At 42.0% G+C, this 18,066-nt stretch overlaps 1 protein-coding gene across 1 annotated transcript in view; it reads right to left on the minus strand.

The window, feature by feature from the left end:
- PHYH (phytanoyl-CoA 2-hydroxylase) overlaps nt 1–17,806 on the minus strand; it is a 51,438-nt gene extending 33,632 nt beyond the window's left edge. Inside the window, exons 1-5 of the mRNA XM_068276137.1 lie at nt 17,591–17,806; nt 7,458–7,513; nt 6,363–6,473; nt 5,653–5,821; nt 3,824–3,905 (exon numbers count right to left, since the gene is read on the minus strand). Of these exons, the coding sequence (XP_068132238.1) occupies nt 3,824–3,905; nt 5,653–5,821; nt 6,363–6,473; nt 7,458–7,513; nt 17,591–17,659 (487 nt within the window). The 5' untranslated portion in view covers nt 17,660–17,806. The remainder of the gene's footprint in view (nt 1–3,823; nt 3,906–5,652; nt 5,822–6,362; nt 6,474–7,457; nt 7,514–17,590) is intronic.
- Between the last annotated feature and the right edge of the window lie 260 nt (nt 17,807–18,066).

Consider the following 18,066-nt stretch of genomic DNA (forward strand, 5'->3'; position numbering starts at 1 on the left):
ATGAGTTGTATAGGCCTTGTGTTTGCACACCTTAACAAGTTGCATTGTTATGCAATGCTCATAGGCCCAACCCAATATCTATCTGTTTGTAATGAATAGTAACTTATCAGCTGCGGTGGATAGCAGTACCACCGCAGCTGCTTCTGGTTCCCTGCCTGTCAGTCTCTCAGCGCCTCGGGCGTCTAGCACGCCGAGGACAGGCGTGGGCAGTCAGCGCTTGTCGGCTGCGGTGGACGGAGGGTCCACCGCAGGTATTGTTGGGTCCCCGCCTGCCAGGTTTTCCGCGTCCCAGGCGTCTAGTACGCCGAGGATACGCGTCTCTACTGTTCTCCAGAGTACATTAGCGCGTGCGCGCTCACCGCCAGGATCTTTATGCCAGGAGGAGGCGCGTCAGCTGACCGGCTGACGTCAGAGGGCACGCTTGCCTCTCCTGATTGGCTGAGGCTGCTGGGCGTGCCTCGAGGGTCTCCTCCGCTTCTTAAGCCTCTCGGCTTCACTTGCAATTTGTCTGCTGTCGTGAATACTTCGTGTTAGCGCTCAGACCTTAGATAGTTCCGGTGTGCTTTGATCTGGGAGGAAAACAGGGATTTCACACAAGACTAGGAATTATTATTACTACTGTTATTATTGCTTGATTATCTGTGTATGACTCTGGCTAGTTCTGACCAATCTTACTCTCAGTGATTCTGTATCTCTGCCTATCTGATCCTGTTGCCAAACCTAGCCTGATACTCGTTCTGCCTCTGTCTCCTGATTTTGTACCTCTGCCCATCTGATCCTGTTGCCAACCTTGCCTGATACTCGTTCTGTCTTTGTCTGTCGATTCTGTACCTGACCAGTCTGTCTGTTGCCGAGCTGATCTGTCTGACCATTCTGCTCTCACCAGGGACCCCTTGTCTCTGTTGAGAGGTTCAGTACGGGTAGTGCCCACCAGCTCCTCTGGTGAGGTAGTGCTAATACTGCCAGTACTACTGTTACACCAATCACTACACTTAGTGCACTTAGTGTGATTACGTCACTTCTTAGTGGCATATTAGCATTGCTAGCTAACACATCAGTATCTATATATCTGTATTATTGGTGATTCTGCAGATCATCATATAATCAGGTATATATCTGTATTATAGGTGATACTGCAGATCACCTGATAATCAGAAATTTGTTCTTGCTAACACCAATTGTTACACTGTTACTATTATACATTTGAAACACATCTCACGTGAATGTTGCTCTGTTACTTAGCAACTAGGAAGTAATGGACCAGTGGTCATGTGAGATTTAGGGTGAAAGGAAGGGGAGGACTTTCAGGCTACTACACCCTGATGTATTGTCCAATTAGGACAGGAAACACATAACTGGTTATGTGACACAAGGGAGGATCAAATTACAACTTGTGATTAGACACAAACGAGGGGGAATTAAACAGGCTAAACTCTCTAAATACACACATTGTGGATTCATCTATGTTTTCCTTCTGTCCTGTGCAAGAGTTCAGGTCCACTTTAAGATGTGTGCACACCTCTAATGAATGTTGTCTGTAACAATTGTTAGGGTAATTTAAATTTTCCAGTTGGCTATTCCTGTAGCATGTGTTTTACTTACTTCATCTGGATCCAGCGTGACACACTCACAACCTGTGAAATACACCAACTACACATGAACTCTGCACGTCAAGGAATGAATATTCAGCCACAGGAGCTCCGTCTCCCCAAAATGCCGGTATAGCTTGGATGTCGTCTTCCACTGACAGAAACAGCACTATCGCCGGTTACTCCCCTAATGCCTTTTACCTACATAGAGCAGTGCTGATTTCCAGCCTGCTTTCCAGGTGTGCACATTCCTTAATATCACTTTCTAGTTGCTTGAGAAGTTGAGAGTCAATGTTAAAAATAGCCCTAGCAAAAAAAAAAAAAACAGTACTATACCCCACACTGTATAGTTACCATAAACTTTGTATTACAGAACCACTAAAGTAAGCAGTTAAATTCTGACAGAACGGATAGGTTTTGGACTAGCCCATATCCTCATGGTGGATTCTCAGGATAATCTTTGTTTTCAAAGGCATTTCTTGAATGGCAGTTGCTAAGTCTAACTGCCAAGATCGAGTGCAATTGAGTAGGGAGGCTGGCATCTTACTATTTTGGCAGTTAGACTTAGTATTCAGGAAATGCTTTTGAAAACAAAGAAAACCCTGAGAACCCCCACGATGAGATTGACTAGTTCAAAACCTGTCCATTCTGTCTCTTTCACTCCTTATTTTTTTTACTATAGTGGTGTAACGATCGGTGTAACAGAGAGGGTCTGATTACCGGTGAACTGCAGTATCACCGAGAATACAGAATATACCCGATTATTGGTGATCTGCAGTATCACCGATAATCAGATATATATTCTAACCTCTGGATACCTGAGGGATAGGAGTGTTTTGGTTTAACAGTAATACTTTGAGTATTGCACCTTAGGAGAAGGTACAGAAGCAGTAAGGAGTACTGCACAGAATAAGTTCCTTCCGTATGCCCAGACTCTCCCGGGGGAGGAGCTAGGCTGAGGATAGGAAGGACAGAACGTGAGTGACACCAGAGAGAGGGTGTCACTAACAGGTCTGGGAACTGCCTCTAACAGTAAGGCCAGTTCTCGAGGTCGGGCAATCCAGGTCGTTAACACACAGACAGATACGGTACAGATTCAGGAGACAGATACGGAATCCAATAAACAGGCAGGGTTTGACAACGGAGTATCAGAATAGCGGGGTACAGAATCGAGAGGCAAATACAGAGTCCAGAAACGTGCAGAGTTTGGCAACAGGATATCAGAGATAGCAAGGTACAGAGTCAGAGTTCAGCAGGATAGTCAGGCAGGCAGAAGGTCATAACAAATAATACAGTTCAATATTCCTAACGCTAAGGTGTGAGGTCCGTGATCGTCAACTACTTTGGAAACTATGCTAGAACACAGATACAGACAAGGCCTGAGTGCTACCACGTAGTGATCGCAACGACAGACAACCAGAGAATGACCAGCACCCAGTATGTATACACTTGTGCTCTCCAGCACCTCCCTCAAGTGCTGGACCAATGAAAGTTGCTGTGATTGTCAGCTGACTGGCCTGGTCAGCTGACCGTTCTCTGACTGCCATAAAGGTTCTGCCTCTCCGCGCGCACGCGCGTCATTCTGAACCTAGGTGGACTATCAGTCCCAGCCCCCCCAGTACTGCTTTGCAATGTCTCCGCTGACCCATGCGCGGGGTTGGTCGCACCGCTATCTGCACCGGCGGCTGCCTCCCCGCGCTGGGTCAAAGTGTCAGCAACAGAGCCATGCGTGCTAACCGCCGCGTCAGACGCGGCGGTTTTTCCGCGTTTCGCCATGCTCTCTATGGAAACAGCTGCCTCACGCTGAGTGGAGGCGGCTGATTTTCCGCGTTTTCTTACTAGTGGTCCTTTAATGTTGAAATACAGTAATGAAAAGCAAATTAAGTCAAAGGACAGACCTGACTTCATGTAACAGAGATTTATAACTGTATAAAGAAGTGTAAAAGTAGATTTTTGTGTCCTGCAAGCCAGGATTTTTTTTTCTGGTTGCTTGAGAATTCTGGCTAACTGAGTTCTGGTTAAAGGGGGTTTTACTGTAAATCCATTCAGGTCAAACGTATCTGGCAAATGCTGAGGAAAGCAAATATTTCCCCTTTAAATGTATTTCCTGGTACACCTTTACGTAGATAGAAAAAACAAAGTCTTGTAAAAGTAATACCTTTTAAACCTACATAATTTGTTTGGCTAACACAGTACATAAACATTTTTACCTGTACACCTTTAGTGCGACTTACCTGCATCAGGTGGCTTATTTATCAGCATGGTATGCATGGCCATAATATTCGGTCCAGTAAAGCATTCCACATAGTTCACAATCTAAGGAACATTAACAAAGGTCTAGTGAAAATGCATAATAATTCCTACAAAGATGTTATACTGTAATTTGGCTGGGGGGAGGGGTGACATCGATATCGCCCAGATCAGCGCATAAGGGTGATTATAGCCAATACTGGGGATGGGAGGAACGCTCAGTGTGGCTAAAAAGTGCTGATTTGCTCTACGCCATTAGCCCTTGATGAGTACATCAGTATGAAACGTATAGGACGGAGGGACGGGAGAGATTAGCACGAGACGGACTTGTTGTTGTTACATGCTTATCTATGGAAATGTGAGTGCACTATTTGTAATTCTTTTATAAAGTAATGTTTTACGCTATGAGGAGCTCCTTTAGCTATTAGAAAACCTGTGTAAGGTCTAATGCAAGATGTGCAAGGAGAGTTACTGAGTGATGAGAGAAGGTTTGAGTCACGGAGTGAAGAGCACGAGGTGCAACATATATAGTGTTACAATATGTTTTTTTTTCTATCTCCATTTTCTCTGGAGAACCATACACATATAGGATCAAGTTGGGACCAATTGTATTAAACGTGTGAGCGCAGCATACTTCAGGAAAACTCGAACATTCACTTTACAACAATGGCAGACAACTTAGAAAATGAAAGTAATGGAAGTAACCAAAGCCAAATATCACAGGGGTGAGGGTGGCGGGGCAAAGGGTATAAAGCCACGCTGAAAGCATGGCCAGGATGAAGTGTATGGTACATCCAGTAAAAATGAGGCATGGCAACAGTTCAATCATATACTGGCTTTATTATCAATGAGAAGCAGACGTCATTGACACAGTAATAATACTAGCAACAGGTAGAGATTGCCAACGGCAGACAAATATCAACAGCATCCAAATATAAATAACAACAGGCATATATTATTATTATTATTTATTATTTAGTATTTATATAGCGCTGACATATTACGCAGCGCTGTACAGTGTATATATATATTGTCACTAACTGTCCCTCAAAGGAGCTCACAATCTAATCCCTACCATTGCCATATGTCTATATTATGTAGTGTAAGTACTGTAGTCTAGGGCCAATTTTTAGGGGGAGCCAATTAACTTATCCGTATGTTTTTGGAATGTGGGAGGAAACCGGAGTGCCCGGAGGAAACCCACACAGACACGGAAAGAACATACAAACTCTTTGCAGATAGTGCCCTGGCTGGGATTCGAACCAGGGATCCAGCGCTGCAAGGTGAGAGAGCTAACCACTACGCCACCGTGCTGCCCAATATATTAATAATATGCAGTTATTACCACTAACAGACAGACTGCCAAGTAATAGCTACACCAGAAGCAGAATATCTCAGAATTCAAAGCTGCACACAGTTTACAAAAAAAAACTGCACACAAGCAGGAAATCTGCATTTTCTTAACCATTTGAAGTTGAAGGACAACTTTGCCTCCTACTTTATCCAGGGTGAAATCATGTTTTTCTGAGTAACATTTACTTGCTTCTGAGTCCTGCATCTAATCCTGAAAGTCACCTGCATTAGAAACATCTCACCTGCACCTGTATTATGCTCCCTGCACACTGCATGTGATTCCAGTTTTTACATCCGATTCCCATTCCGATTTTTAATTGTTACTGCATGTTGCGTTTTTTCCTCCGTTTTTACTGTTGATTGCATTCAGGGAAAATCAGAATTGCAAATCAGAAACGGAATCGGAAAATGGATTTGCAGTGTGCAGGGAGCCTTAGTATGTAATAAGAAAACACACTACCTGTGGTAGACTGCAGTATCTATACAAATCAGGAACCTCTTGAAAGTCTTGAACCTTTGTTATAGCTTTTTGGTCAGGAACAAATTCTGATTTAGCAATGGCAACATCTCGCATAATAACCAGTCCTGGTGCCGTCAATTCCTTCTTGCACAGTTTCTCAAACACATTCCTACACAGAATAATCACACATCCATAAATAAAGTACATAGAGTGGATATAAAAGACTTCAGATTTAACTGAGCAATGTCCACATTTTTTTAGACAAAAGTTTCTTCCTTACATAACCTCTGCATGAAGATTTATACAAAAAGCATTTAGTGACATATATATATATATATATATATATATATATACATATATACATATACATACTCAAACTCAAATAATAGAGGAATAATTATCTTTACACAGCACATCAGAGATGTTATAAAGATAACATAGCTTAATTGTAGGTTCACTGCCAGATAAAATACTTCATCAGCCTCATGTTTTGATAATAAAGGTGAACTGCAGTAGCTTTGTTATCGTGCTCTGATTTGTCAATCTGATGTCTGAATGCTTACATAGACAAGCAACATTACAGAGTGTGGATCTTATTCTAAAGCGTACTACAGGTATATAATGGTATTATGTCTTGTGCATCTCTACACTATATACGGTCATATGCAGAACATAAAAAGACATTTCAGTGATTCAGAAAACATTTGTACCTGAACTCATCAATGTCCTCATGTGACACCAGATTCTTTATGACAAGAAATCCATTTTCCTCATAGAAGTGTCTTTGTTCTGTGGTCAGCAAATCATTATCCAAAGTGTATCTGTAAAGAGAGAGAACAGGAATAAATCCCCCTCCTTATTCTTTTTAGAAGGAAGATGGTAACCAAATACACAAATGACTGCATTATCTGATATACGGTAACCATCGGTAACCTGCAAAGTAGAGAAGCTTAATGTACAAGGGAACTCAGTATACACAGAAATAAACCTATTTCAAAGAGTTGGCTTCACTGAACTAGAAAACATGACTCCTTAAAACTGGCCTGGATTTAATAATAAAAAAATATTTGTGTAAATGTCCAAGGTAACCTTACAAAAACCTCAATTAAAGTGCTCCATAGATTCTGCTCTACATCTTATATGCCACAATTTTTCAACCTCCAAACCCAGCAAGTGCCCACAACCGTGACCGCTCTGCGTGTGACGTAGTCGTGACATCATGCACATGCACAAAGCACTCCCGGCCGCGTGCCGACGGACGTGCAAAGCTGTGCCAGCGCAGTGATGACTGACTCCGGTGACCCGGAAGAGGATGCCGGAGGGCAATTAGTAGCATCAGAGGGGCAGAAAGGGGAACAGGGGGAGCGGTGGACATCAGGACGGCTGTATTAGCGAGGCCTATTTTTAACATCAACTCTCAAGCAACCGGAAAGCACACTTATCTGGCATCAGCTGATCCACGGTGCTGCTGGATAACAGGACTCTACAGTATAATTACATAGTAACGACTGGCAGGAGCCTTAGGTGAGGACCATGGCACTTCCTCCTTACAAGTTAGTTTTTGCATGGAGCCCAGAGTTTTACTTCATGAATGTAGTGGTACATTATTATTAAACATTATTTTAATGCCATTTTAGCGTAGTTACTGTAAGAATGCTTATAACGATTATCCTGCCGCCATTTACATATCAGAGTATATCACCTGTGACACTTGCTGAATATAAAAATTGTACTATAGTTATCAGCTCACACATACAATTACTTCATGCTCTTTTAATTCATATTCAGAATGCAAATGTACTTACTTGAAGCTTGCTGGATGAGTGGCAACTGAAACCTGGCCTGACACAGGAACTGCTGTCTGAAGCATTATGTAAGGCAACCATAATGGTTTCATGTGGTATTTTTTAAATTAAAACACAGAACCGAAGATTTCTCTATGAGCCACATTTAAGCTGCAATGTGCAGTGGGTGCAGGCCACATTTCTTGCAGAGAAAAATACATACCCTTACAACTTACTTTAATGCAACCTCATCACAGAGCCTAGTGTGGTCAAAAACACACACCCGTTACCATATTTCCACTTTATTTCATCATAAATACCATGTAACTCGCACAATGCACAATAAGTGGCACTGCAATTGCCATCTCAATCCCACTGTAACAGGCTGCGATGATGGAACACTTCACAAGATAGGGATCTAGCTGTTTAGAGCGGTCACTTATTTGTTGAAGCTGGACCAAACACAACAGGAGCTGTGTGCAGGGGACTGCTGTGTTGCTGGAATCGGAAGCATCTGGGAAGATTTTGCACTCAATATAAAAAATGCATAATCAAGAGATTGTTTTCAGTGACATTTACATGTAAAACCCAATGAGTAAACCCAGGAATACAGACACCAGAATTAAACTTCAAAATAAAGCTTTCCTGTAAGGGTCAGCCTTATGGTGGCCAAACACATGACAATTTTTTTTTTCCGATTCGGCAATTTCGATCCTTTTTTTTTGCTCAAATGAAAAATTAGACTCTTGTAACCAATGTACCACACGCGTATGTTCGATTTTAACACAAACACAACACAAAAACTATCAAATAAAAGAATGAATAAAATAGAAGGCTCTCTATACCAGCCTTTCAAAAGGACTTGTACCGCATACTGCTGCCACACTGTTAACCAACCAACCAACCCCGTCACTGCCACATAACGCCAGTCCTGCACTCCCTTCACTGGCTACCTATAAAATGGAGTATTCTTTTCAAGATCAGCCTACTGACATTTAAATCACTGCATAATCTGGGCCCTGGAAACATGAAAGAAATGTTGCAGCTGTGTAACAATCCCTGCAATCTCAGATCCACAGGTTCTAATAATCTAGTCATACCCAGAGTCCCAGAGCCTTCTGTCATACCACTCCTACATAATGGAACTCCTTACCTCAGCAGATCAGGTCAGTTCCATCTCTGGACGTGTTTAACCTGCTATGGACTGCCTAACGCAGAATGGCAGCAGGTCTGCTGGCTCTAATTTTCCGCGATTCAATTGGGGCTCGCACGAGCGCCCGCTCCCGTCAGCGTGCACAGCAGGCCCCAGCGATCAGCCAATGATCGGCGCTGGCAGGCTATTTTTTTTTTCTAGTAATTATTTATAGAAGTATTTATTTAGCGCTGACATCTTACACAGCGCTGTACAGAGTATAGTCTTGTCACTTAACTGTCCCTCGGAGGGGCTCACAATCTAGTTTCTAACATAGGCATATGTCTATGTATGTATAGTGTAGTGTTTGTAATGTAGTCTAAGGCCAATTTAGGGGGAAGCCAATTAACACATCCGTATGTTTTGTTTTTGTGTTTTTTACAAAATTTTTGTTAAAGTTGTGAAGTACCGAATTGTGAAAAATGGCTGGGTCACTAGGGGGTATAAACCTCTGGTCCTCAAGAGGTTTAATCCAGACTAAAAACCCACCTGTTCAATTTGGCATTTGCAGAAATATAATTTTTGTACCCTATGGAAGAAAAGCGCTATAGAAATGTTATTGTTATGTAATTAGTAATGTAATAATGTGTAACGGGTGCTCTGTGCCATCACTGCTATGTATAGAAACACACAACACAAACAACTTTAGAAAATTTGCCTTACATTAGTTCCTAATTTATTTTAAACAACAATACTACATGTACTACAGTTAAGAAATACATTTTATCTAATGTGTCACTTTGACAAATAAAGTTTCTTTATTCTTGAATGTAAACTTAAAATCAGTTCGAATTACTTTCATACAACCCACCACACACCATTCAATTTCTGACAAAATTGATCAGATTTTTTTCAACCTTGCTGAAAAAAAATACAATTTCTTTTGAATTTATCAATTGGAAAAAATATTTCCTCTCGATTTTTTTCACACGATCAATCGTTTTAATCGAATTGGGGTAAAATTGAAGAGAAAAATTGTAACGTGTGGCCACCATATGTCTTAACTCATCTCTTGGAACTTCTCCCTCCTGTGTTGTGACAACACCTAATATTTGCCCAGTTATATACTAGGCCATCATATGCCCCTGCCAGGAACTTAGCGCCTACTCATACAGGATGTACTGTAAAACAAATGTTTAATGAAGAGACTGTTTGTTTGATTCACAAAACCTCTCTATCACCATAGCTATATAAAATATTTTTTACTGTATGCTTATTTTGAGTGATTTATTCACTTGGGAAGTGCTGAAAAGTTCATTTATAGATAAGCTGAGTTGTAAGGAAATGTAATTTAGCCTTCTTTAACCACTTCCTCTCCTAACTACAATATATTCACGCCGTACAAGTGAATATAAGTAGCCTCCTTTAAATGAGCACAACGCGCATTCCCTCCCCTCAACAACACGAATCAGGGCTGACAGCGGTACTGAATGGAGGGGAGCCTGATCGTTGCAGACACAAGGTCAGGTGAGAAATCCATACTTTATAATGCTTCATTGCGCCCATCTCTGCAGGAGGCGGTGGGTCATAAAGGGAACTCACAAAGCAATCCATGGGGGGGGCGAGCGGCGCACACACACACGACATTCAGGGGGGGGGGGGGCTTAGAGATAGAGGAGCACACACCTGGCTATCCATGGGGGGGGGGGAGAATAAAGAGGCACATCTGGCCAACTTGGGGGAGGGCAGAGAGGGCAAGAGGCACATCTGGCTAACTGGAAGGCGGGTAAAAAGACACATGTGGCTAGTGGGGGGCGGGGGGGGGGGGACTGCGGTGGTACATCTGGCCAACTATGGTGGGGGGGGGATATATAGGGTCATATCTGACTAACTACGAGGGGGGGGGATAATAAAGAAGCACATTTTTAAAATAAAAATCAGGCATGAAATGGAAAAAAGGGTCATAATTTAAATGTAATAACCAGGACAAATGGACAAATAAAATGTGTGGGTTTAATTACCTTTTATTTTTAAACTACTGTATAATGGCTGAAAACAGAAATAATGAAGTTTTTTTTCATTTGTTATCCTTTATTCCCTTTAACATGCATAAAGAATAATATAATTCTTAGCAAAAAGTACCACCCAAAGAAAGCCTATTTGGTGGCGAAAAAACAAGGTATAGATCATTTATGTGTGATAAGTAGTGATAAAATTATTGGCTAATGAATGGGAGGCGTGTAAAACTTAGAAAATTGCTCTGCTTTTTAATGGGGAAAACCCCAGGGTAGAGAAGTGGTTAAACAGAAGGTATTTGCGCTCATTCATCTTTAAATGAACATCTGTGGTTTCCCATGATACACCACTCCTGAATATTCAAATCATCTATTTATGCCCCTCAAAGCCAGACACAAATCTAGAAACACTAGTGTATATAGTGAGCTTATAGCTAATACATTTTACAAAGGAACACTAATCCAACATGCAATACAGCCTGTTTCTGACTTTCTGGTCCTCATCAGTGCATGACATGGATTGATATGGCTCTATGTCATAGGGTTTGGACCAATACTAAAAAAAAATATCCAAATAGCTCATGATGACCCAAAGAGGGCTAAAAGAGACCAATAGAGGGCTTTTTGGTCTCTTTTAGCCCTTTATACTCTAATAGTGCTTTGGGGTCACCATGAGCTATCTGGATATTCCCAAAAAAGTAAGAAGAGAAAGTTAATGAAAAAAAACCCTATACCGGTAGTTCTTTTCAGTGTTAGTTTATATAATAAAATATTATTATTTGGACTGTTAAACTAGAAAACAGTGTGATAATACAAGGAGGATAAGCTAGTGTTATGTGACAAACAAGCCATATCTTATCTAATATAATAAGCAAGCACAGCTCTGCATGGGACACAAAGTAAAGTTCATAGACCATTCAGTGACTGAAGTTCAGATTATGTTCGTACTGTAACACTGTTAAAAGGTCACTCCCCCAAGCTCACACATTAGCAGATTGTGGAAACATGAGAGCTAAATGTTCAGTGCAAGCAGAAGTAACAGATCAGTTCCACATTAGATTAGGCCACAATCAGACAGACCACTGACCAGCCGATAACTGCTTTCATACAGTGTCTGCTCAAGTGCATTGTACAGTGTGGCTTGACTAATACCTGCTGTGGGAGTTTGGTACCAGTGGAATGAAAGACCCTGTCACAACCACCAGAACCTGTGTTTTATTTTATATAGGTAGTTATATAGGTAGTTAAGACTACTAGACATTAAAGCTCTACTATGGCGGCTATCAAACATATGACAGCTGTTTAACAAAAACATTGTAATTAATTGTGAAATAGAACATAGGGAGGTGGTTAGCTGTGTTTAAGACATTAACAACCTAGGATTCTTGACCTATAAAGACTTGAAAAAAAAATCTATTTGAAGGAAACCTTATTGTTGCTGCTTGGTAGGCCATAATATGGGCTGCAGCAATTATGAGGGTCTCTTTTATTCTCATTGGACTTTTTATTTAAAGTCAACCTGTAATAACAGAAATATAGGAGCTGCCATTGCTGACCTGTTTTAGTTGCTAATTCGCTAGCTGTCCACGTCTCCCTATGGCTTCACTACATGCACGTTGCAGTCTGAACCATGTATGGAAGTCCGGAATTCTGACTGCACTTAGAGCACATTTGCTTTAGACGTCTGATAGCAGTTGATAACTCCTCTTGACACTTATATTCTTATATTGCTAGGTATGTTTAATATTTTGGCATACATTCTCACATTTATAGTTATGTTCAATATGTTGGCACTTTACAAATATCTAATGTGATATCAAAGACAATAAATAGTAAATGTGCTACACATCCATCCATTCTTATGATACTCAATCCAACTGGCACTTCCTCCTGCTACAGTAATAACAAGGATCGGCTTTGTGATTGCAAAAGATTGGATATTAACATTTTTTAGGGGAAAGCGATGCAATATAAACAGATTCAATTAACTAAATCTGTATGAAATTGTTCTGTTCTGCTATAGAAGGACATATTCTCGGTTGATATATTCAGAAGATATTTTAAACAGGCACATAACACAAGCCCTACAGAGAGAATTGAATGTGTGCATTAAACACCAAGTGAACACCTGACATAACTGGCTGAGCAAATTTGGCCTAATTGGCTATTTATGAGGCAATGCTCATGCAAATATGCATTGGCTTTCGCATGCCAACTTATGCAGGGTCCAAAACCAATGCCGCAAAGCGGTTGCCCTGCGGGAATTAGTTCATGCTACAATAGCACTATCCAGGAGCAACACGAGGAGGATTCCCAATGCCCCCATACAACCAGGGACCGCAGGGGTCCCAGGCGCTCTCACTGCCGTCCGCACCCACCTCCCAATATTTATGGGGGCATTGGGAAGCCTCCCCGTGGCGCTCCTGGATAGTGCTATTGCAGCATGAACTAATTCCCACAGGGCAACCGCTTTGCGGCATTGGTTTTTGACCCTGCATAAGTTGGCATGCGAAAGCGTATGCATATTTGCATGAGCATTGCCTCATGAACAGCCAATTAGGCCAAATTTGCTTAGCCAGATATGTCAGGTGTTCACTTGGTGTTTAATGCACACATTCAATTCTTTGGGTAGTGGTTCAAATAACACAAGCTACTGGTCTCAGGGTGTGGTCTACTGAACAGGGCAAATGGATCATTTGCTACTGGTCCCCAATCCCAGGGAAGCCATTCTGCCCCTGTAGTAATGCTGCTCTGCTGCTGCCACTGCTACTAGTATCCTCTATGATGAGAGCACAGGATAAATGCCACAGGGAAGCAAGGATGATAGTCACCTGTTCTGGCTGCTTCTGTGCTCAGGGTTCTTTAGCTGTCATGTTGATCTCTGTCTGATTTATGATTACTTGAAACCACATTGACATCGCTGCAGGATAGATACAGACAGAGCTGACATAACAGCTGTGGGCGATGCTATGGGGCACATACAGGCAGCAGTGAACGGGAACACTGTGAGCTGATACTAAAGTGATGAGGGACACTGAGATGATACTAAAGGGGAACACTGAACTAATTCTAGTGGCTCACAATCTAATCCCTACCATAGTCCAAGTCTAATGATCCTACCACAATCTAAAGGCCAGCACCCACCTCGCAATATTTCAATCTCGCAATAACGATTTTGCAGACTGGTTTTTTTTTGAGCGACAAGCGGTCGTTTCTTTCTCGTGACATGGGTACAGGTGCATGGTCACGTGAACACCGCTTAGTGTCATGCGGTGATCATCACGGTGGATTAGATCTTTAAAATATCCGATGACTCCCACGCAAAGTACCGCGGATTGCTTGAAGTCTCATTGTGCCTATTGTGTAACATCGCTCATACCCACCGGCCGGGAGATGGAGGAAGATCGGGGGAGCGTTTTTCATCAGGGAGACGTCGCTGGATCCATCTCAATGCATCGCAAGGTGAATACTTAGTTTGAGGCCTCCTGGCTGCCCGCCATTAGCACCTTTTGGCTGCAATTAAATGCAGCCAAATAGCAGGGTTAGTAATCTCACACGTGTACATGGAAGCAAAAAAAGCAACATGTGTCTGAGCATGGCTATGGCCACACTCAGGTGGTACTCGATGGGGGACCTCCTCACCATCTCCCAGCCAGTGCAGGAGAGCAGATGACAGGTGGTCAATTCACTGCCTTCAGCCTCCTGTGTGAAAAAGGAGTAATGATTGTTGGATGCAGACAGAAACCAGACTGCTCAGAAATAACCCATGCAGTCTTCCTGTGTGAAAAAGGAGTAATGATTTTGGGATGTAGACAGAAACCAGACTGCTCAGAAATAACCCATGCAGTCACAGGAAGAATGTACAAATTCCAAATACATAGGCCCATATGCAATAAACTTCTTCTCCTGAGATTTATCCTAGTTCATAATTTTTCATCTTCTCTTTAAAATCATTTTCAGCACTTTGCAACTGAAAAAGCAACAAAAAATAGGTAACAAAGTACTATGAAGATTATATTATTGTTATTAGTATTTTCTTGCTTGCTGGTGATTTAAAAGGCATTTTATTATTATTATTATTATTATTGATTTATAAAGCGGCAACATATTCCATGGCGCTGAGAAGATTTGAACATATCACCTAAGGAAAAAGTCCAAAGAAAAAGTTAATTGCGTATGCGCCAAAGTGTCCACGTCAGTAATTGAACCGCGGACTTTAGGTTTTACTGATTTCAATTTGCTCCAGTGAGTAAAATATAAAATCTGATGTTAGTATAGGTAACCACACTTTACAAAGTAAACTACATGCATTTACAGCTATACATACACTGGGCCAGACTTCCTAAACATTTCTAAAGTGGAGATTATTTAGGAACAAAAGCGATCCTGCAAACCTGGCCTAAAGTTATTCAAAATGTCTGCTTTTTAGGTTGCAAGAATTGTCTGGGACATATTAGATGATTCTGAGAGAAGCTTAATGCGAAGAGCAATAGTGGCTGTGCAACTCCATGAAGGCTGAAGGCATCTCTAATTCTGTGGTGACCGACTTCTTTGATCATGAATGACAGCTTCTCTAAAGCTTCATACACATGCTCAACTAAAGTATTTTTAAACATCTGACAAATCAGACTTCACAGTGTTGAATGACAATCTTCTTCAAAAACGCAGCCAAACGCCATGGCAAGCAATAGAGATCAGGCATTTTTGCCCAATCCCTCAGGTGGATCAACTCGCACAACTTTTGGGCAGATATTCTGCAGTTAGCCACACATGTACATAGTAGGTTGAATGACATTATTCCACTGAATGCGGACATGTCTGCATACAGTAATTTCTGCTTGCGCGCAGTATTTAAATAAGTTGGTCATTTACAACAACTGAGTGCTCGTCGTTTCAATGAATTTGTTTTTGCCACATTGGTCGTGTGTTTTCTGTGACTTTTTGTTTGACAAATAGCATTTCAGCAGCATAGTTTGATAACAGGCTCTGCCCCATGTGCCTCCTGGACAGACACTTGTGGGTTGCCCTGCTACTTCATATTCACCCCCCCCCCCCCCCACCACCACCACCACCACTTACACACATCAGTTTTCTCTCTTTCAGTCCATGCAAACACCACCCAATCCAGTTCTCTGGGACAGGACATCATGGGAAAATCTAAGTAACTGGGCAAAACAAAGCAACATTAACTAATTATTGTACAAGTTTGCAACGTTTACCTGGGTTATATCAGGTCATAGCAAGGGTTACTGAAAAATTAGGGAATGCATTCACAACAAGTATTTTTTTCTTCCATAAAGCCAGAACTGCCTGCAATTGTAAAGCCACTAATCCAATAACTTTCCAGCACCCTTCACTGGGCTCTGGTTGGTGAGGGCTGCAAATGTTTGCAATCTAAGGCCCCATTCGCACTAGCTGCGATTTTGGCAAAACGCTCGGCAAAACCCTATGGGCTCGTTCTTACTTGGGCGATTTGCGCTAATCGCCGCAAATCGCCCAAAAACAGGCAAAAACGGGAAACGCAAACGCGTCGCCTGCACCATTTTCAGGTGATTTCCCGGCGATCGCGTTTCAGTGCTATAGAAGCAAAATCGCCGCAGTGTTCAGTGATTTTTCGCAGAAAAATCACTCCTGCAAAACGCCGGCAAAAAACGCTGGCGTTTTGTAAGTGTGAATGGGGCCTAATAGCAGTCACGTTTTAGAAAATCCAGGCCAGGCTCTGTCCTGCCAAAACCTTAGTAAATCTGGCCCTATGAAACATGGCATTTACAGTACCACCTGAAAAACTAGTGAATCTACACAGCAACGGTCACAGTCATTAGAAAAGTTCTGGTTACTAATTTGGAAAGATTTCTATTTACTTGTCTATGGAAAAGGCACACCAACCTCATTGCACTGCATTTTCAGCACAGTAACTGAAGAACTATCTCTATAATAATGTATTAGTTATGCAGCTATTATTCACCTATGTTTAATCATTTAATTTGATGGGTGAGCGATAATTATAGATATTAATAGGATCTGGAGAGACAACACTGAGCAATGTATAGTTACATCTGTATATTCTATGACACTGTCTGTACATACTGTTATTTGAAATTACAGTTCACACTTCTTACAACATCATTGAACAAACATAAAAATTGCAGTGGCAAAGTAAAACCTGTTATCTTTTATGGACATCTTTTTCAAAATGTCGGAGGCCTGGAACCCACTAGGAGCGCTTTTTTGAGCACTTTGTGATTTGAAAAGCTCTTGCTAATGTAATGCTATGGGTGTGATCCCACATGAGCGAGGTAATTTTATAAAAATCCCCCATAGCATTGCATTAGCAAGAGCTTTTTCAAATCACTAGCGATTAGAAAGCTGCTAGTGGGTTTGAGCCCTAAATAACCATTGGGAAGATTTCACCTAAGGGCTGGTTTACACGGACGCTTGGAGGGTGTTTATCGTTGGCGTCCAGGACTCGACGATTAACGTTCCCATTCAAGTGAATGTGAGCATTTGTATCGGGCTTTCAGGCGACCCTGGACGCTACATGCAACGTCCAGGGTCGATTACCGTCATATCTTCATGTATCCCTGCAGCCATAAAAAAACGCTGTGACAGGACGCCGATGAACAAGACGCCGTTAGAAGCTGTGAACCAGCCCTAACTCGCTGCAAAAAAAATAACCCAAAATTATAGGAAGGTTGGAAAATTTTCACCAGCTTCAGCTCTAGGTAAAAACTCAAAGAGAAAAAAAGTTTACAGCTGTTTCAATTTTCAGAGAATTGCAATTACATGATTTTCTGCAAAACGTAAAGCTAGTAAAACGGCATGTTTTGCTACCTCATGCCTCGTATATATTGTCAGTCCTGTTACAGTAGGACATCTTTCTCTCTCCTCCATAGCGTCAGTGCTTGAAAACACGCATCATATTTCCGTCAGGCAGGCTGACTGACTGCTAATATGACGTAACGAGCCTCCTTCTAGCAATGAAGGCCTGTGGTACAGAGAAAGGATACGAGGTGCCGCTGGAGGACGGAAAGGCGGCCGCCTCCTCCTGGGGTGATCTGGTGGCTCTGGGCCTGCATGTCGCTGCTGATGGTGGCGATGTCTCAGTCACCAGCTCTGCTCGGGGTCGCGAACTTTGCTTTGGCTTCTTATTAGGGAACTGTTCCCAGTAGCGCCTCCTCACTGGAAGACGCTGTGCACCGCCCTCGCCCTGCACGAAGTCCAACAATACAATCGGCGTGACACAGACCTGCCAATAACTACAGGAGGGGAACTGCCACAGCCCGACCTTCATATACCGCCCATACATTCATGTAACCACCCATCACTGTATGCAATAGCCTTTTTCTCCCACGCTAACATTCATTTACAGAACTCCAGGCACTCGGGCAGTATTACAAGAAACCTGGCTGTGATACATCACACATGAAAAGAAAAAATAGCTCAGAGGTTACACTCAGTAATAACTGCACATTAAAGCAGACCT

The sequence above is a fragment of the Hyperolius riggenbachi genome, chromosome 3, assembly GCF_040937935.1.
Source record: "Hyperolius riggenbachi isolate aHypRig1 chromosome 3, aHypRig1.pri, whole genome shotgun sequence".
NCBI classification, from domain to species: Eukaryota; Metazoa; Chordata; class Amphibia; order Anura; family Hyperoliidae; genus Hyperolius; species Hyperolius riggenbachi.